The sequence below is a fragment of the Peromyscus leucopus genome, chromosome 7 (genome assembly GCF_004664715.2).
Source record: "Peromyscus leucopus breed LL Stock chromosome 7, UCI_PerLeu_2.1, whole genome shotgun sequence".
In the NCBI taxonomy this organism is placed as follows: Eukaryota; Metazoa; Chordata; class Mammalia; order Rodentia; family Cricetidae; genus Peromyscus; species Peromyscus leucopus.
In genome coordinates, this window is record NC_051069.1 from 113,807,205 (window position 1) to 113,828,381 (window position 21,177).

At 42.6% G+C, this 21,177-nt stretch overlaps 1 protein-coding gene across 1 annotated transcript in view; it reads right to left on the minus strand.

Annotated features, from left to right (window-relative positions):
* Nucleotides 1-21,177, minus strand: part of LOC114694087 — a 96,096-nt gene that overhangs the window by 11,129 nt on the left and 63,790 nt on the right. Inside the window, exons 16-21 of the mRNA XM_037208245.1 lie at nt 18,623-18,659; nt 16,825-16,897; nt 11,544-12,599; nt 9,593-9,686; nt 7,511-7,584; nt 2,151-2,323 (exon numbers count right to left, since the gene is read on the minus strand). Coding sequence (XP_037064140.1) covers nt 2,151-2,323; nt 7,511-7,584; nt 9,593-9,686; nt 11,544-12,599; nt 16,825-16,897; nt 18,623-18,659 — 1,507 coding nt within the window. The remainder of the gene's footprint in view (nt 1-2,150; nt 2,324-7,510; nt 7,585-9,592; nt 9,687-11,543; nt 12,600-16,824; nt 16,898-18,622; nt 18,660-21,177) is intronic.

Consider the following 21,177-nt stretch of genomic DNA (forward strand, 5'->3'; position numbering starts at 1 on the left):
GATTAGGTTCGTAGTATGCCTTGAGTGTCTTAATACTCTGTTATTTTATAAAAGTTATTTTACAGTTGTTTTATAACTTTACAGCCTTATTTTTAACATCTGATTTTTAAATTAAATTAAAATTTAAATTATATATATATATATATATTTTTTCCATTGTAAATTTTATCCAAACAGCCAAACTGAAATTTCCATCTCTGTAAAACTCAAAGTATAACTTGGGGCCGTGAAACCACATAAGCTGATGGGGGTTTCTGTTAGGGCTGGTTCATTTTGTGTGTCAGTCAGATCTAGCTGCATGATTATTAGAGGTTTCCCTTTATTGATCTCTAAGCTGTGGAGTGATTTCTCATTGGGAAGGCATATGAATTCCATAACAGAAAGCCCCCTTGTATTCCTGGTTGACAGTAATAATATTGTGAAAAGGGCTGTATTACAACAATAACAGTAAAAATATATAGATTTGATACAATCTCAATACAAATTTTAAGACGTTCTTCACAGAAACAGACAAAAGTTTAAAATGATGGGGAATTGGGAAAGACCACGGAATAATAAAAATCCTGAACAGAAAAGGTGATGCCGAAGGTGTCACAAAACATGCCATAGAGCCACAGGAACAGAAAAAGCACCACACTGACAACAAAAAAGAAAGGTAAAGCCATGGGATGGGATGGGATGGGATGGGATGGGATGGGATGATGGGATGGGATGGGATGGGATGGGATGGGCTGGGCTGGGATGGGATGGGATGATGGGATGGGATGGGATGGGATGGGATGGGATGGATGGGATGGGATGATGGGATGGGATGGGATGGGATGGGATGGGATGGGCTGGGATGGGATGGGATGGGATGGGCTGAGCTGGGATGGGATGGGATGGGATGGGATGGGATGGGATGATTTGATGGGATGGGATGATGGGATGGGATGGGATGGGATGGGATGGGATGGGATGGGATGATGGGATGGATGATGGGATGGGATGGGATGGGATGGGCTGAGCTGGGATGGGATGGGATGGGATGGGATGGGATGGGATGGGATGGGATGGGATGGGATGGGATGGGATGGAGGACCAGAAGAAAACCCTCAGCCGCCTGAGTGTTGACAAAGGTACCCAAAGCACACATGGGAGAAAGGAAGTTTCTTCAGTAAATAGTGCCGGGACAACTGGATTTCAACACTGAGGAAGGGAACTAGATGCCCATGTCTCACCCTGTACAACGTGCAGTTAAAGCGAAGAGTTTCTGTAGAGTTACTGGGAGGCCTGGGACGTCTGAGTCAGCTTGACAACTCACTTTAGTTTATGTGTGTAGGTGCTTGGCCTGCATGTCTGTCGGTGCACCACTTGTGTGCCTGGTGCCTGTGAATGCCAGGATGCTGTGTCCCCTGGAACTAAAGTTACAAACAGTTGTGAGCTGCTGTGTGGGTGCTGGGACTTGAACCTGGGTCCACTGCAAGAGTAACCAGTGATCTTAGTTGCTGAGCTGTCTCTCTGGGACAGAGCTCATTTCTTAAATGGTTACATATTACAGTATTTTGTGGACATAAAACTATAAATACATCCTTATTGATAAGCACACTCTGAACTAACAATTCTAGCATAAGTACCCATCCATACTTATGGATATATAAAATATTTATATAAACATTTTAATAATGTGTCTTTGTGTTCACATTATATAATGTATATAGGCTATGTATTCGCCTATTCGTGTTGTGTATGATATATAATAAATGTCCTTAACATATGGTTTTTATGTGTTTCCAAGCCATATTTTCCTGTCTCAGAAGGACCCTGCTCTAGAAATGAAGATTTTAGCTTCAAAGGATGACACCAAAGAAAATGTTGGTACACGCTCCACTCAATCAATCACCCTCAGTTGCTCTGCTCGGCAGTGTCGTTAAACAACAGTGCACTGGAAGGATCGTCACTTCACGTGAGTCAACCCGCACTGCTTAAAAAATACTTACCAATGTAATTGGATAAGTAGTATCAAATTACTTACATTCTTCTGATAACCGTGTAGAACCTGAATAGTCCTAGCAGAAGTGTAAAATTTGTTAATTGTGCAAATTAGCCCGGATCAGGATTAATTTTAGGACAGAGTGATGATTGACTTTGAACTATTCCTACATTCTTACTTAGCAAGTTCATCTTCCTCCTCAGGAGGAAGCAGCTTCTCGGTTCTTTCACTTTTCCTTTTGACAATCAACTCATTGTCATTATAGTCAGCGACCGTAAGACACGGGTTCTCCGAGACTCCCAATTCCAGACTCCACTGCTTCTTGTTCATTTCTTCAACCTTTGAAGTAAGCTGGAGGCAAGGATAAACGTTACTGTTCAAGAAAACTAACTTTTATTGTTCTCATCACTTGGCTCTTGCCGCGTGATTTTAGTGCATAAAAAGACTTCTGGAGGGCTGGAGAGATGGCGCAGGGGTTGAAAGCGTTTACTGCTCTTGTGGAGGTCTTTGGTTCAGTTCCCAGCACCAACCCACATGGCAGCTCACAGTCTGTAACCCTAGTCCCAGGGCATCCAACGCCCTCTTCTGTCCTCTGAGGGCACCACACACACCAAGTGAATACATACATGCAGGCAAAATATTTATAAAGTAAAAATAGACACATCTTTTAAAAACACTTTTGCTTTGTTTAATTTTAGCATTAGAGATTTGAATATTTTGTGTGAATTCTGCTTTATTTCTGTTTGATCTAAAAAAGCAGAGTTCTATAAACTTCAAAAATGGGCATTCTTAATTCTGGCTCTTTTTGCCTTCACTCTTAGCCAGCCAGCTAGCATTTTCACTGCCTGTTTGATGGAAGGAGAGGAGAAGACACGTCACCTTCAGGATTTGCTGCCAAGGTTGCTCATGAGACAGTCAGATTCCGAGAGTGTGCCATCATAGCTATTAGGAGCAGAAATGAGTGTCTCCTCCATGCACGGCCATTCTCTCCCCCTTTAACCTTGACTTTTTTTAAACTTTTTTTTTTTAATCACTTGGATACCAGGTCATCAAAAAAAAAAAAAAAAAAAGTGAAGGTGCTCACTGAAAAGGAAGTGCCCAGTCTTGCTGCTGAACAGTAGGTGACGCTGCTGAGCCAACTGTTTCAAACTCTGGGAAGGAGATGCCTCCCAAACAGGACAGGCACCAACTATATTTCACAAGTGAGACGTACCCAAGTCATTCCTGCTTTAGCTGCACCCATTCACTCAAAGCTCTTAGGGACCATTAGGTAGCATTTCACAACACCACAAGACACAATGCAATCCCACAATGCTCGGTCAGATACGTGACCCAACAACTCCGTTAGTCAGTTGAATTAAAGAGCTGTGAATTTGTGTGAGGAGTGGAGGAAGCCCTGAGTGAATGAAATCCTGAGTGGATTTGTGTTGTTGACACTGGTGAATGCGTTTTGTAGACACTGATAAGCCATGTCCAGGACTCCAGTGCCTCAGCCCCATGGGAGTGAAAAAGTTTCCCTGGGTTAGGCTCAGAAGGACGGCAAAGCCTTCCTAAGGAATCTATGTGTGAATCTTGAGAGTATGCACACAAAATATCCTCCATAGCTTTCTCCCCCTCTGAGGGCCTGGAGACTGCTCCCTACAGAGTCTGCTCCTACTGAGACAGCTAAACCTGCCTCCTTGGTCCATCTGTGACCCACAACCCTGGCTCCTTGTTTATCTGACGTCAGCTGTATGCAATAATCCTGCCTCCTTGTTCAGCTGTCCATTGTAAATGCACTAAGCATCCACAGAAATCCACTTGCCACTGCAGCCGTCGGGCAATCCCTGGATTAGTTATATTATCTTATCAATGTCTTTAGTTGCAGAAACACTGTGCAAAAATTATTATGTTATGTATATGGGTATTATATATATTTATTCCTTGCATGTGTGTCTATGTACCACATGCCTGGCAACCAAGCAGGCCAGAAGAGGGTGTTAGATCCTCAAGATGTGGGTGCTGGGAATTGAACCTTCATCCTCTAAAAGAATAGCCAGTGCTCTTAACCATCAAGCCATCTCTACAGCCTCTGTGTTTTGCTTAATTTCAGCCACAGAATTTATTTCTTTGAAGTATGTAAGCCCCTGCCCTTTAGTTTACTAGGTTTGGGCTCTGTCCAATAGCTAATTTCCAGTTCCTACCTTTAGCATGCCAGTATCAAGCATGTTACTTCCTTACATTTCAGTTCTAACACTTCCGGGGACTTTATAATCTTGTCTTCTGAATCACAAGCAAACCCTTATTTGTGTGCAAACTGTGTTCACAGTTTGCCTTAATCACTCAGCAAATGCACAGGATGGCTGGCAAGCACGTGCTCGGACCAAGAGCATAGAGGAGATGGAGAACATGCTAAGTGTTCCTTTTCTCACGTTTGGGGAAGTCCATGTGACCTCAGACATGCACTCCAGACACACCTTTACTTTACCCTCACATCAGGCAGATTATTTGCTTAGGTTACAGGTAATTACCTTGAACTGAGTTCTTCCCCCATAGCTACCCAGGAGTGGTTCTTTGTCAGGACAGATGTTTGCAGACACACCCCCAGCTGTGTGCTGTAACTCACGGCTGCGTCTGTGTGGCTCTCAATTACTCCCTGTTACATCCTGAGCGAGAGACATTTTCTCATGCGCTCTCACTGAAGGAACTTCTGGATGTACAGGTGTGTACTCTCCATCACACTTCTTGTTTATTTCGGGGTCTTCAGACATTTTCTGCAGATGCAAAGGTGGAGGGTACCTGTGTTTGCTTTCCTTCTGAGACTGAGGGTTTGTTGGCCTGGCTGGATCTGCAAATGTGTTTTGTGTTTGGGGGCATGTCTTTAAGAGGCCTTTATCCTTCAGGAGCCACAGGATATAGATGAAAAAATAGTTAGAAATAAATTTATATTTTGCATTTAAATTTCTTAATATATGTTTAGATGTCAGAAATCACTTGGGCAATAATTTTTTTAAAAAGTTGTAGCTGGAGTTTTTTTCCAGTCCTGCCAGGCCCACAGCCACTCAGACCCAAATAAACACACAGAGGTTTATATTAATTAAAACTGTATGGCCTAATGACTCAGGCTTCTTGCTAGCTAGATCTTACATCTTAAATTAACCCATTTCTATAAATCTATACCTTGTCAAATGGCTCATGGCTTACTGGTATCTTTACATCTTGCTTCCTCTGTGTCTGGCTGGTGACTCCTGACTCAGCCTTCCTGTTCCCAGAATTCTCCTCTCTTTGTCCTGCCTATACTTCCTGCCTGGCTACTGGCCAATCAGCACTTTATTTATTAACCAATCAGAGCAACACATTCATAGCATACAGAGTGATATCCACAGCAAAAAGTAATTAAAAAATAATTGACTTAACCAATATGAACTGGAAAAGTCAGGTTAGTCACTGTTGTTTGGACAAAACAATGAATTATGAGTTAATTATTATAATTAAAAATTATAATTAAAAATAATTATGAGTTAATTATTAATTAATCCTCTGTGTGTTAATTTACCAAAGATGAATTACTTATTTTTAACATTACAAATTTGCCCTTATGTAAAAATATTTGACCTCACTGGGCCTCAAAAAGTGAGCCATGCCTGTGAGCTTCATCCATTATCTGTGAAGAACTAGGGGGATTGAAACTATTAAAAGACAAACCCAAAGCTTTACATCACCAACAGCCAGAGCACTAACACCAGGCAGACAAAAATTAATTGCTAAGTTGTAATTTAAATCGCATAGCAACCCACTTGTCCATCTATGTGGATTCTGGGTGTTAAGGTTTAATGTACTCCAACACCCACAGAAGACAGCGGGTCACACAGCATCAACCTCATTCTAAATATCTATGCTACTCTGGGCAAAGCACTCTCAGCCTTGGTCAGAGGGGCCTGTCCTCATAAGGAACAGTGGTGGATGCAAAGGTTTCCCAAGATGCTGAATGTGAGTGAGTGCTGAGTGCTCGGCCTTAAACCAGGCACTCATAATGCCCCCTTCAAGGCTCAGAGGACACCGTGAAAAAAGGGGCAGACAGAATGTAAGACTGACAGACAGGGTGACGACTATGAAGTGTCATCCGAGACTCAACACAACCAATGCAGTCAGTAACTTGCAACAGCTGGGCCGCCTGCATTGGGTTCACACAAGACTGGCCTGTCAATAATCAGTCATGGAGGGGGAGGGACTCAGGGCGTCCACCTTTTACTGCTAACTATTGGGAAAAGGGAAATTGTGGTTTTCAGTTGTGAACCCACAGCTAAGCCCACGGGGAATCAACAGTAGCTCGGGAAACATGGTCAAGCAGAGGCCCCTTGTAAAACTCAGTGGGTCACAAAACAACATGACTAGACATGGATGTGAGAGAGATTTTTGGGAATGGAGGTAGATTGGGGGTGGTAGGGAGGGGGTGGGGTGAGGGGCAATGTGCATTTTGAACATGCAGGAAATGTTCTAAGAACAGATTTAATTAATAAAAAGCTCTGTAGCATGTATCAGTTCACAACACACTGAAATTGAACCACACAGAAAGTGACTGTTTTTACAGTTCATACACTTGACTCCAGTTGAGGTTTCTCCCAGCAGGCATGGGCTTATCTTCATGCCTACTATCTCCTTCAATACAGATGCTAAAGGAAATTATTGACTAAGGGACAGTATTAACTCTTTGAATTTCCCACTAGCCATTGCAGATATGAATCAGTGAGTTTAAGCCACTGGACCTGATCTCCGACAGTGAACATCACTGTTAGGTGTGTGCTACACAGGTCTACAAGGTCCTACACAGGTCCACACAGGTCCACACAGGTCCACACAGGTCCACACAGGTCTACACAGGTCCACACAGGTCCACACAGGTCCACACATGTCCACACAGGTCTACACAGGTCTACACAGGTCCACACAGGCCCACACAGGTCCACACAGGTCTACAAGGTCCTACACAGGTCTACATAGGTCCACACAGGTCCACACAGGTCCACACAGGTCCACACAGGTCCACACAGGCCCACACAGGTCCACACAGGTCTACAAGGTCCTACACAGGTCTACATAGGTCCACACAGGTCCACACAGGTCTACACAGGTTGATGGCTCAGAGCTGACCTCTTGCTATCCTGAGAGGAAGCTGAACATGGTGAAGGGAAAATGCTCAGAAAAATGTCTGCACTCAAGCAACAAACTTTACTCACTACAGCTTCTAACAGTACACTATTTTAGAACTAATTAAAATATTTAAAAATTAAATGTCAAATATGATCTAAAATTGCTTCTGAGTCAGGCAGTCATGGCACTTACCTTTAATCCCAGCACTTGGGAGGCAGCGGTAGGAGGATTTCTGTGAGTTCCAGGCCAGGACAGCCAGGGCTACATAAAGAGACCTTGTGTTGAAAAACAAAAACAAACAAACAAAAATTGCTTTTGGAAAGGTTATTATGAAAGTGCTCTTTGGAGTGTGGCACATTATTGACACAAAGAAAACACTAATGAGAACTGATATTAAGTTGTGCATACTTGCAGCTGGGAATTTTCACTGTCATCAAGACTCTCGTGTTCTGACTGGTTTGTCACCTCAAAGTCCGAGTCCTCTGTAACAAATATACATTTCTCTTAAAAAACCACTCACTTAGAAGAGCAGCACTTAAAACAGATGAGAAGAATGACACTAAAAGAATAATGGTTATTTTCAATTTCCAAATTAAAATTTTAAATCAAGCTTAATATGCAGGTATTATTAGAAAATATTTGATAAGCCAGCTACTCTACACACACACACACAACCACACATACGCAGATACTTACATATAAACATGTGCTCTCTCTATCTCACACACACACAGACATCCACACATACACACGTGTACACACACACACACACACACACCCTTTTTGCGATCTTGGGCTTGATGAAGGCTTCTCCTACGTGGGGAAAACTGTGACTCTCCACACTTGACAACAGTGCTTCAGGTGAGAGCAGCTTCTTGTCATCCGTGTTGGAAAGATTCTACAAACCCAAAGGCCTGACTTTGTGGACAAGATCCTCAGGAAACATGAAAGCAGGAGAGAAGGAAACCAACACAATCACACCTTTTTTTTTTGCCTCATAACAATACATTTTAGACAACCATGTTATTAATTACTGATTTCCAAATTAATAGGATGTTTTTACACATTTATATGTGAATACCCTATTCCTTACATCACAAGTGTTCTTGTTCATTTTGTGACAAATTCCCTTCCTCCAATGTAGCCGAGTTCCTCACTGATGGGGACTACACAGATGTGCTTCACTGGCATGGAGACTTGTGTTTCAGAGTGTGAGGTGGCCATTTTCACAGAGACAGAGCATAGCAACTGTTGAGAGGCGGAGGTGAGGGGCCTGTGATGTTTTAGATGGCAATAGCATGCTAGTGATATAGGCCCGAATTGAAGGAAAACTCCCAGAAAGTTAAAATCCACAAGTGCACAGCAGAGAACCAAGTTTTATGAAACAAATATACAAGTCCGTGCACTTTGAAAACTGGATATGGTTCAATTCATCACAGAAACAATCAAAACCCCATGACTTTTATATGCAGGGTCTTTTAGATGTAGCTTGCTCTCTCTGCTTTTGGAGAAAGTTGATAGCGATGTACAAAGTAGCAAGGGTCCCTTGTGTAAGTGGAAAGTGCCCTCAGGCTTCGCAGCACTCGTGAAGGCGCTGAATTAACAGATACCTGGAGAGATGCAGTAAATGTAGCTAAGCAGATTGGGTGTCAGAGAAGAGCCCGAACTGACTGACAGTACAGCCCACATCTGCTGGTCTGCATGTGCATGCCCACGTGGTTCAGCCTGGTGACTGCAGAGACTGGCAACCTTGTTTTACAAGAGCCTGCTTCCAAAGCGTTCACTGTTCCTTTTGGACTCCGACCTCAAGTTGCCCTTTATCAGACAACTCACTTTAAGATTGCCAAAGGAATCTTAAACTCTGGTAACATTCCTAAAGACCTATGTCTTTTTTTTATTTCTTTATGGCAAATCCTACTTTTTCTTCTTTCAAACCTTTGAAATAATGTGAAATAACATTTTCCCCAACATTAAACTGTATACCCATGTGGCCGATCACACACATTTAAATTTGTTTGTTATTAAAATGTAACACAGCTGTGTGTGACCTGGCACCATAGGTCTCTGGGGGAAGACAGGAGTGAGAGAACTTGGTTCTGTTTGAAACCGGAAGCTGTCTCCCAGCTCTTCCGGTGTTTCCAAGCACTGGCCTTTGTCTTTGTGAAGAAGGGTTCCAATTCCCTGCCCTTCACTGGGCAGTAAAGCCTCGTGCCCTGATCCACACCTGCACTATTGGCCTTTCCTATCTTCCCCTCCCCCATCCCTAAGTCCCACCTTTCCTCAGATCTTAGCATATCTTGACACGGAACTAATAATGAGTATTTAGAGGTGCTCTCACTTGTCCTAGAGTGACAGACACCCGATTCCCACTTCTCTTGTCCTTTTCTTTCTATGCATCTAGTTGGCACATTTCTTTGGCTGTAGGTCACATTTCTGTCACTCAGCGGGTGAATGTTATTTCCAGTGACTTTCAGGACAGGTTGCTCTTACCTCCAGTGTCTTCATTTTCTAGATAGTTCCTCTTTGGATTTGTGGCATCAGATGAAATCCCCTCACACTTGTTCAGCAGATCCTCAGAGACACTCTGAAAAAAATTAATGTCTATAATTAGCCTGCAAAGACCCAATCATTTCATAAGAAGGTATCTGAAGTTTTCCTATTTATTCTTTATTTTTTACTTGGTTATTTTTAAAAAACCTTGGAAATAAAAACATCACACACCAAAATTAACCAGATCCAAAGACAATACACATTAATAACTTCTTAATGAAGTTCCTATTTCAAAAGCCATCATTTTAAAATTAAGTGAATGTTGAGCTCCAGAACTTTTTTTTTTGTTTTGTTTTGTTTTGTTTTTTGGTTTTTTGAGACAGGGTTTCTCTGTGTAGCTTTGCACCTTTTCTGGAACTCACTTGGTAGCCCAGGCTGGCCTTGAACTCACAGAGATCCTCCTGCCTCTGCCTCCTGAGTGCTGGGATTAAAGGCATGTGCCACCACCGCCCGGCTCCAGAACATCTCTCTGGAGCATCTTTCGTATGGTTTCTAAGATGCAGCCGATCCTTTTTCTTCATATGGTAACCAAACCTTGTATGTTGATTGTGGGGTCCATGGCCGTCATAGAGATAAACCAAAACTGGATGGCACGTGCATCTCAACAAGGAACTACACTTAGGTTCCCTGCCTCTGATTTGTATTTGCACTGAAATTAAATGTCTATATAAAAATTTTAAATAAAATTTTATATGTATACTGCCCTTAATATAGATGAAGGCAGAAAAAAGTTCCATGTCTTTGAGACATTATCTTTCTATGTAGCTCAGGCTGACTTCAAACACAATGTGTAGAGAGGTTGGTGGCCTCATCACATTGCACTCTTGCCTCACCCCTACCAAGTGCTGGGGTTACTAATCTGTCACTCATACCCAGAGAACACCTGGACTGCTTCTCATGACCATGCTTTGGTAGTTCAGCTCCATATTTGCCATGATGAGAAGTGCTAGATTCTTGGTGAACATAGGCACAGGATGGTAGACCTTCATTTAGGTAAACAAGAGCTTAGACAATCCAGATGTGTAGTGGAAAAATTACTGGTGGGAGGTGGTTGACTAAAATGTGAAAGTAGTAAGAAAACCTTTCATGTAATGTTAAAAACCCCTAAGAGGGACTCAAGAGATGGCTCAGTGGTTAAGAGCTCGGGCCAGTCTTCCAGGGGACCCAGGTTCAATTCCCAGCACCCACGTGGTAGCTCACAACCTTCTATAACTTCAGTTAAACATATGTGTAGGCAAAAACACACACTAAAAATAAAAATAAATCTTAAAAAAACCCTAAACCACCATGCAAATATTATACCTGCCATAGCATTTTTTCATTACATAAAGACCACAAAGTATTTCAAATCTAGAGAAAAATGAATGTTAAGAACAATAGAGATTGATACAGAACATGGTGGCACACGCCTTTAATCCCAGCTCTCAGGAGGCAAAAGGCAGTTGGATCTCTGTGAGTTCGAGGCCAACCTGGTCTACAAAGTGAGGACAGTTCCAGGAAACTGTTTCAGGACAGCCAGGGCTACAGAGAAACCCTGTCTCAAAAAAAAAAAAAAAACAAAAAACAAAAAACAAAAAACAAAAAACAACAAAACAAAACAAAACAAAACAAAAACCAACCAAACACAACAACAACAAAACCAAGTTACTTATTAAATGTTTACAAAATGCCAGGAGCTCATTCATACCTACCTTCTCTTCCTAGTATCTCAAATGACACTCAAGGTGGTTTAAGGAGCTGATGTTATGGCATTATGTTCCATTGCTTAGGAAACAGAGCAGTCTACACACACGGCTACACAGTATCACATGCACATAACTCAATTTTTACTAGTAAACAGTTTTCACTAACAGAAAATGAATGAAACTCAAAGCAGCAAAAGAGCAACTACCTCGTTTTCGAGGTGGACTTTCTCCCAGGCCAGGATCTCTTCCTCCAGAACGTGGAACTCATTGTCGGACAGCGAGTCCTGAAGATCTTCATCTGCAAAAGTGCTTGCTGTCCTGCCAGCCGGAGGCGGGGCACGGGCGGTTCCCAGGGTGCGCGGCGGGGCTTCGCCCTTGCTGTGCAGGGGCTTCTGGGTAAAGTCCCATGCGCCTTTACTTTTCTTGTAAGTGTCGGGAAGGGTAGAATCACCCCAACCTTTTAATTCGCTCACGTGAGTCTTTTCTTTGAAGTCTGAAAGCCCTTTGGGTTCGCTGGACTTGGGCATGTGTCTGATCTCTAACTGCCAGGCCATGCGTTTCGGTTTCACAGTTTTTTGCAACTGGCCCTTCAACTCACGGCCCCCTTGATTTTCACCCATACACACTTCTGGGCATGTACCATCTACCTTTCTACTTTCTGGTTTTTTAGAAGATTTCTCCTTACTTTTATGAAGGGATTCTTCCATTTCGGACTTGTTATTTTCACATTTATTTTTCATTAAGGGAAATTTAGTAACTGACTGGCCACTGTTTCCCACGACCCGAGAGGATGAGGGAGATGAAAAGACATCTCCAAGGCCACCTTCCTCCCATCCGGGAAAGGTCTGCAGTGGGACAGAGACCGGCGCTGCAGCTGCATCTCTGTCCTCACAACCAAGGCTGTCACGGGCCGGTTTAGGGGAGGCCGACTTCAGGGGTGTTTTTCCTGTCCAGTCATCACGTGGTCGCTCTTCCTCGTGGTGAACACCAATTTTGACAGCTTCGCAGATCTCACCAGGCTTCTGGCTTAGCTTGTTTGCGACAAGTTGTAGAGCATCTTTAGCCTCCAGTTTCTCTCCTAGCGACAGTCCCCCGAGCACTTGCCCCTCGGCAGATCTTGAAGGTCCAGACGTATCTTCTCCATCAGAAGCCGCCTTCATCTCTGGCTCCTCCGCTTGATCTTGGAGTTGTAAAGGTGCAGGGCTCGGCTTGGCTTGACGCGAGGATGCTCTCTGTGCCAAGAGATGTTTCTCTAACTTATCCTTGGAAATCATAGGACAAGAACAAAAAGACATTAAAGAAGGTTTAACGTGTACCATTTGGCTTTTCATAATCTATATTTAGTTACACAAAAATCCCACAAGCAAAATTAACAAACCAAACTCGTTTGGGCTGGTGAGATGGCTCAGAGGGTGAATAAACGTGCTGGCCGCCAAAGACTGACAGTCTGAGGTCAACCCCAGAACCCACCTGGTGGAGAGAGACCACCAACTCCTCCAAGTTGTTCTCTAATCCTCACGGGGTGCTGACACGTGTGCATGCTCCCCCCCCCACTAAATAAATGCAAAAAACCTTTCATTTACAGTCCTCCCAGGAGAGAACATGACCCAGGAGGCTTAACGCTGTCACTACTATTTAGACGAACACTCATTTGGTATGTGTTAGGTAATTTTAAATACTACAAGAACATGCTCACATTAAAAGTTTTTATTTCACCATTCTTTAAATACCAAGCCCTGATGTTCACTGACATTTAGTCTCTGAAAATCAGTAACTGAATAGTGGAGAGCTAAGATATTTACTTCCAAAATGGTGACGCCGTGTGTGCAAAAACAAATTAACATGAGAAGAACACGGGGTTTTTTTCTTTTCTTTTCTTTTTGTTTGTTTGTTTGTTTTTTGTTTTTCAAGACAGGTTTCTCTGTGTAGCTTTGCGCCTTTTCTGGGACTCACTTGGTAGACCAGGCTGGCCTGGAACTCACAGAGCTCCACCTGCCTCTGCCTCCCCAGTGCTGGGATTAAAGGCATACACCGCCATCCGGCAGAAGAAAACAGTTTTAATATGTTTGAATAGCCTGCAAATATGATGGTCTCCTAATTTTCCCAGGTGAGGTACAGCTTCAGGAAGTATGCAAGCCTTAACAAGAATAGAAGCTGAAGAACACTGATTTATCAAGTATCAAAAACATGCCAGGTCCTCTCTGTGCTTTTAGTTATGAGAAGAAAATGACTTTGGAGGTGATTGTCCTACTGCTGGCTTCCATGCTATTTCAGGATATTAAGAGGCAAACCATGGAAGGCTGGAGAGATGGCTCAGTGGTTAAGAGCACTGGCTGTTCTTCCAGAGGACCCAGGTTCAATTCCCAGCATCCTCATCATGACTTATAACCATATGTAATCCCAGTTCCAAAGAATCTGTTAGTCTGTGTTGTGACATTTTTGTGGGGGAATTGAGACCAATTATAATGAAAATTATTAATGAGCATTGTTTACTGATTCCTGTTTTCCTGTATGTTTTGTATCTGGATGTTTTTAGATTAAACTTTTCTTTAAATGGGCTGCCCAGTTCTTCTATCTGTCTTCAGCACCTGAGATGCTCTCTTCTGTGTCTTTGAATCTGTTGGTGAGGCTTACCTCTGAGCTTCTTGTTGACATGCTAAGTTTTTCATTTCGAGTTTTATTTCAGTTTGGGTTTTCTTAATGATTCTGTTGTGAAATTCTACTTCCATGTCTGGTATTGTTTTTATTATTTCTTTTAACTGTTTATTTGCATTTCTCTGATCTCCATTAAGACACCTATTAATATCCTCTTTAAGGTCTTGAATATATTCATAATTGCTATTTTGAAGTCCTTGCCTTGTGCCTGAGCTAAGCTGCTTTTCTCGGGACCTATCACAATAGGGTTGCTGGCTTCTGGAGGAGGCATATTGCGTCGACCGTCCCTGTTTGTGTTTTTGTGCTGGGATCTAGGCATCTGGAGTTGTGATGTTTGAGGTTTTCCTTGGTGTAGATGTTTGGCCTCATTTTTGCTGGTTGCATATTTGGTTTGGTTTGGTTCAGTGGTCACTGCTACTCACCCTGGATCCTGGGCAAGTGTGATGGCTGCGGGGTCTATGTGTTTGCTTCTGTGGGTTGGTGGGTGATGTAAAGGCATGGAGATGAGCAAGACGGGAAGGGTGAGGGGGCAGCAGGAAAGAGCTAGCCGACCCTGGCTCCCCACAAAGAGGTGGAGTCCCCGAGAACTGGAGGTAAGGTGGGAGGAGGGTCTTCTGCTGCACGGGTCTATGAATAAGTCTGGAGAGAGGAGAAAGAGTTAGGGGGACTCTGGGTCTGCCAATTTATGTATTTTGAAGTATCACTGTGATGTCAGAAGTGTGAAACCCTATTTTAGAATCACCGTGGTTTTCCTAATTCTATATTGACAGCAGACCATAGTTCTCCCTTTCTAGCTTTCCATATGCTGTGGAAGTTAAAAATTAGACAAAAAGCTAATAAAACCATAAATCCATCACCATTCCGATCTTAGATTTATAAGCCTTCAAATACTTTCCAGATACTGTTTGAATATTGGAAACTTAGATCCAACACTGACACACTGCACTACTCAGTTACACACTCGGCTGTGGTGTTCACAGATGCTAAATCTTTACATGTGGATTCTTTGGGGGTGTTGGAAGAATATAATCCTGAGGATTCCTGAGTTTCAAAGTTGAAAGAAGTTTTGTGTTAGTATTTACCTGTCACTGTTGAGGTGGGGTAGCCATGTGGTGGAGCACTGATTACATACACTTGGATCTGGGCTCAAACAGCCCAGTTAAAAGGAGGGAAAAGGAATAAATACTAATGTCAGTCACGCCTTCTGTGAGTGCTACCAAGGGACTTTATTAGAAGGGATACTTGAAAATACAGACAGGTGCTATCCAGAGAAGGTTTTGTTGATTCTGTAGCTCATCTTGCTTTTCATTCTTTGATGACAGACCCTGACTCTTAGAACATACCATGACCGTTAAGTGGCTCACTTCATGTGCCAACATGTGTTTCTGTAACATGGTGACATTATTATGAGAGGACAAGTCTGAACTGCACAGAAAAATGCAACATTTATATCTACATTTTAAAATGTTCTTTCTTTTTGATTGTCACAGATGAAGAGTCCTCTCCAGTGCTGAGAGTGTGGCTCAGTGGATGGACTTCCCACCACATGTATGACACTTGGTTTGATAATCAACACCCCGAAGATAGGATGCAGGAATACAGCTGACACCTTCATTACTACGCTGCAAATAATGCTTGTTTTTCTTGTGATATAATTAATTTTCTTAAAGTACCACAGTGCGGGCTGGGAAGTTAAGAGCACTGGCTATTCTTCCAGAGGTTGGTTTCCCAGCACCCACACCAGGCAGCTCACACAACCCACACAACTGCCTAACTCCAGCTCCAGAGGACCCAACCCCCTCTCACCTCCATGGGCAAGAGCACACTGGTGCACATATGCGCACTTGCACACACACACACACACACACACACACACACACACAAATGATAGCATAAATCTTTTAAAAACTCTATATGATAATAAAACAAAAAAATCACTGAAGGAATAAAAATCTACATGTCTCATTAGGTAGTTAGAACCATGGGACACCAGAAAATTCCTTGATCACTATGTTGTGACTACATTAAAATTTTTAAATTTATTTTATGTGTATAAGTATTTTGCCTACATGTATGCCTGTGCACTATGTGTGTGCCTGATTCCTATAGAAGTCAGAAAAAGGTTGCTGGGTGGTGGTAATGAGGTGGTAATGAGGTGGTAGGAGGCAGAGACAGGTGGATCTCTGAGGTCAAGGCCAGCCTGGTCTACAGAGTGAGTTCCAGAACAGCCAGGGCTATACAGAGAAACCCTGCCTCAAAAAAACCAAAGGAAGAAGGAAGAAGGAAGGAAGGAAGGAAGGAAGGAAGGAAGGAAGGAAGGAAGGAAGGAAGGGGCGTGCATCTGAATCCCTGGAGCTGGACTTACAGATGGTTGTGAGCCACCGAGTGGTACTGGGAACCAAATCCAGTTCTTCTACAAAAGCAGAAAGTGTTCTTAACCACTGAACAACTCTCCAGCTCTGTGACTAGATATTTTGTAAGTATGAGTATAATAAAGGTTGTATTGGTGTCATTTAGAAAATGACTCAAAGGTATATTTGTCCCACAAATCCCTCCAAATTTAACTTTATTGTGGGGAAAGTTCACCTAATTTAAGATTCACATCACTGTGTTTTTCTTCCCATTTCTTCATTCAGCCCCTGCTGTCCCAGAGTACTTCCTATCCCTTTGGGAGGGGTCAAAGGACAAACCATTGACTAGTTCTAATTGTGTAGGACGTTTTCTCTAACCAACTTTCAGTATAAAAGGATAATAAGTAGATTATTATTGAATTTAAGAATAAATGCTAAAACAATCCACACTCAGAACAAGATTAACCTCAAAGGATTTTACCTTTGTATCAAAATTACATTTGTCCTTTCTTGCTGTGGTCTCAGGGTCACTACGATCAGGTTTGGTGGAGAACCTTCAGAATGAAAATATATAATAACAAATGAGTTCTGGTGTTTTAAAAAACTGCCTCGCCTCATCTGTGATTGTGTCGGGCACACTGAAACTGTGTTATGTAGAAAACCTACTTCTCTATATTGAGGTTCAACAACTCATTTAAACTGTAACTATTCTGTCTACTTTTCTCAGGGAGAAGCTAGCAATGTTTTTTGTACTGGTTTTACAAAGAACATATGTGATTTGGATGTTTATCAATGACAGTCTTAATCCATTTTAAGCTAAACACATACAAAAAACAATTCTCTTTAATAAACGCACAGGTTAAAAACAATTTTGTAATTTTTCATAGGAACCAGAGAATGCTATACTACTAATATTATTATCAAATCATTATGAGTATATCATTTGATTAAAGTCAGATGGGTTTTGTTATGAAATGTAAGAGATAGAAGTGCAATATTTAGGAGTTTGAGAAGTTTACCAAGTGCAGGAGACTATATCAAATTTAGTAAACATGTCCCAAATTCCTGTATCATCATGACTATGATGCTATATACCTCAGATATTCTAAACTCATCAGCATTACCAAAAGCAATCTGACCTTCTAAAACCGCCTCACTTTGTGGCAACTCCATCCTTAGAAACTACCATGAATCCACCTTTTAATTCCACTCTCATCTTCAATGGACTTCCATAGTCTTACACACTTCATCTTTAAAACACTGGCCTCCAGAACGACAAATAAAGGCTACTGTCCTAAGGAACATGAGGTCAAATTACATTGCTGCCACTTAGTGTGTTCAGGTAAGTCCCTAAAACCCTGACACTGTGTGGACTTTCATCAGGGTCTGCACAAGCAAAGGGATCCGTAGCCGTGGGAAGTGAGGATAAAGGGATGCAGGAAAATAACAGCAGCAAATGTGTTCCATGTCGATGAGAACAGACTAGACGGAATTTAAGGAAGTGGGCTGCAGTAGCAGTTCAAGGGAGATACGAATAGGGAGCCAGAAAAAAAAAAAAAAAAAAAAAAAGCAAGGGTGGTGGTGGCACACGCCTTTAATCCAGAACTTGGGAGACAGAGGCAGGTGGATTTCTGAGTTCGAGTCCGACCTGGTCTACAGAGTGAGTTCCAGGATGCCCAGAGCTACCCTGTCTTGAAAAAAAAATTCAATTAGCTTCTGGACAGGCTTAAACGCTGTTAGCTGAACATTCTCCACATATAGAAATGGTTTGCTTCCAGAAAAATAATCTCTCTCCAGCAGTTGCATGATTTTGTTATGTATGAAATTGATGGCACCATGGCCACAGGTTGAGATCTGTCCTAAATCCTTCACTGGTGAAAAAAGGCGTTGGTCCTGACTGCGGCTGGAAAGTTATTAAGACCATGATTAGAGAACCACCAGGCTTGCTGGGAGCACTCTGCACGTGAGCTCACACGTGCCTGGACTTTGTGAATTACGTTATGAAGCAGTTTCTTGGGTCTATCAATTATGCAGAAGAGCAGGAAAACACACTGTGGTGCACAGGCCTGAGTCAGCTTCCTGGCAATGACAGGATTGGGGGCCCCTCAGGGAGAGCCACCTACTGGGGAAAATGGGCGATGACGGACATCGTGCATACTTTGCAAACAAGCCGTGAGGACTGTGAGGTAGCAAGTGCCCGGTACACCATGTGGCCGTGAGCCAGAGACCACTAACAAACACCAGTTCATTTCTTCTGTACTTAATCTCTAAACCCCTACCTTAGTACAGAGCAGGATTCAGTACTTTCAGCTGCTTCTAAACAGAGAAGAAAAATGTTGTTAATCAGCAGTATCAAATACTAGAAAAGAGGTAAGTACGGTGTATCAAAACTGTATAACTGACGATTGATTGGTAGTATGAATAAATTTGGAGCCGTGCATCAAGAGAGTTCTGGTGGTTAGCAATCCACTCTTCAAAAGCTCATACTTCCACTAGTTTGTGTCTTTCAAATCAAAAGAAGAAACCTGTCAAAATTTAATACGTAAACATAAACTGCCATGCACAATGACCGTGACTGTCGCTGCACACGTCAGACTGACGGGAATTGACGTTATTAGAAGAATCCGTGCGAGAGGCTGACAGTGTCCAACACGTAGTGACTCTCAGGTGATGGCACTGGGAGCAGCGCTAAGGCGTGTGCTCACTTTTATTCTTAGATATTTTTTCATTTTTATTTGACCTGCGTGGATGTTTTGCCCGCATGCAAGTCTGTGCACCGCCTGTACGTCTGGTGCTTGCAGAGGTGAGAAGAGGGCACTGGACCTCCTGGAACTTGAATTACAGATGGTTTTGAACCATCATATGGGTGATGGGACTGAACCCGGGTCCCCTGCGAGAGCAGCCAGAGTCACGGCCGAGTCACTTCTCCTTTCTGTGAACTTACTTTGTTAAGGCACAACACGAACCCTGCAGGGTTTCAGAGGAAACTTCCCCACTTCAGATAAAAACCTGCCATAAGCAACATCAGTGAACGGCCGTGGTCCTGTGCAACTTTGCAAAACACAGTGGACAGAGCAATGGGGGAACAAGATCTTTTTCAGTCTCCAGACTCCAGCAGAAAAAAAGATGGAGAGGCATCAAGATGCTTGCTCTTGCTATGAAACGCTAATAACCTCGCTCAGTTCTGGCTCTGTTCTCTACCTCATGTGTGATTCAAATGGCTCACTTTGTCTCCCACAGAACTATTTCATGGGAAGAACATTCCTGGATGATTTATCTATGCTTTGCCATACTTATAGGCAGAAATAGGCTTGAAATGAACCACTGAGGGAAAGAAAGTTGCTATCTGATATGAAAAATGTAGAAATGAAGTCATCATTTCACCCGAGCTTCAGAATGGGTCAACACAGGGCTCTCTGTATATAAAGAAAACTTTCTTTATCTCATCTAAAACATGAAAACAAATAGTGGAACTCTCTTAGGTATTTCCCAGGACAGACAATCTACAATACTCATAGAAAAGTAAGGTAATGTACATAGCAGAGTGCATTGTGTGTGTATGCGTGCATGCATGTGCGTGTGTGTGTGTGTGTGTGTGTGTGTGTGTGTATGTATGCATGCATGCATGCATGCATGCGTGCGTGCGTGCATGTGTGTGTGTGTGTGTGTGTGTGTGTGTGTGTGTGTGTGAAGTATGGCTTCCTTAGAGTGTTGGCAACTGTGGTGGTTTGAATGAGAATGGCCCCCATCAGCTCATATGTTAAACACTTGGTGTCCAGTTGGTAGAACTGTTTGGGAAGGATGAGGAAGTGTGTCTTTGTTGGAGGAGGTGTGTCACTGGGAGCTGGCTTTGAGGTTTCAAAAGCCCATGCCTTTCCTACCTAGTTCTCTCTGCCTCGTGCTTGTGAATCAAGATGTAAACTCTCAGCTACGCTCCAGCACCCCTGCCTGCCCCCATGTCCCCTGCTGTGATGGTCATGGACTCTAACCCTCTGAAACTGTAAGCCCCAAATAAACTTTTTCTTCTATAAATTGCCTTGGTCATGGTGTCTCTTCACATCAATAAAAAAATGACTGAGACAGAGGTGTTAGGTCCAAGGCCCATCACTAAGAAATAAAACAAAGATGTTAAAATGCAATGATTTCCAAAAGGAACTTCATTAGGTTATAAACTTACAGACTGTGCTCATGGCCATCCCTCCTGTTCTTTCATGTGTGACAGAGTGTCTCTTATTCAGATTTGTACTAGTGAGTATCAGCTAGAAGACACAACCTAGAGTCCTCTAAAGGAGTCTCAGTTGAGGAATTGCCTACATCAGATTGGCCTGTGGCCATGTCTGTGAGAGATTGTCTTGACTGATGATTGATGTTGGAGGGCCCAGCTCACTGTGGGTGGCACCATACCTAGGCAGGTGGGCCTGGGCTGTTTAAGAAAGCTAGCTGAGCATGAGCCAGTAAACAGTGTTCCTCCATAGTTTCTGCTTGAGTTCCAGAAAAGCAAACTAGAACAGGACACTAGTCTTATTTCCAATGGCAAGGTAGGTATGAAAGCCATTGTGATGGTCATTTTATAAAGTATGAATTCTTGAGAATGTATCCTCCCATTTTGCAAATGTCTGTCTGGATGTAACTGAGCAGGATGGCCATGTTTCTCCTGGGTATTACAGCATAATGACATTCCGCTCAGCCATTCTCATTCTATTGCATATCTCCAAATAAATTTAGTTCTTTATATGAACTTCTACATATGAAAAGCATTCCATCAGAGCTTACACCCATAATAAGAAAATAAACTCTAGAAGACAGGTGTATCTCAGTGGGAGATCATTTATCC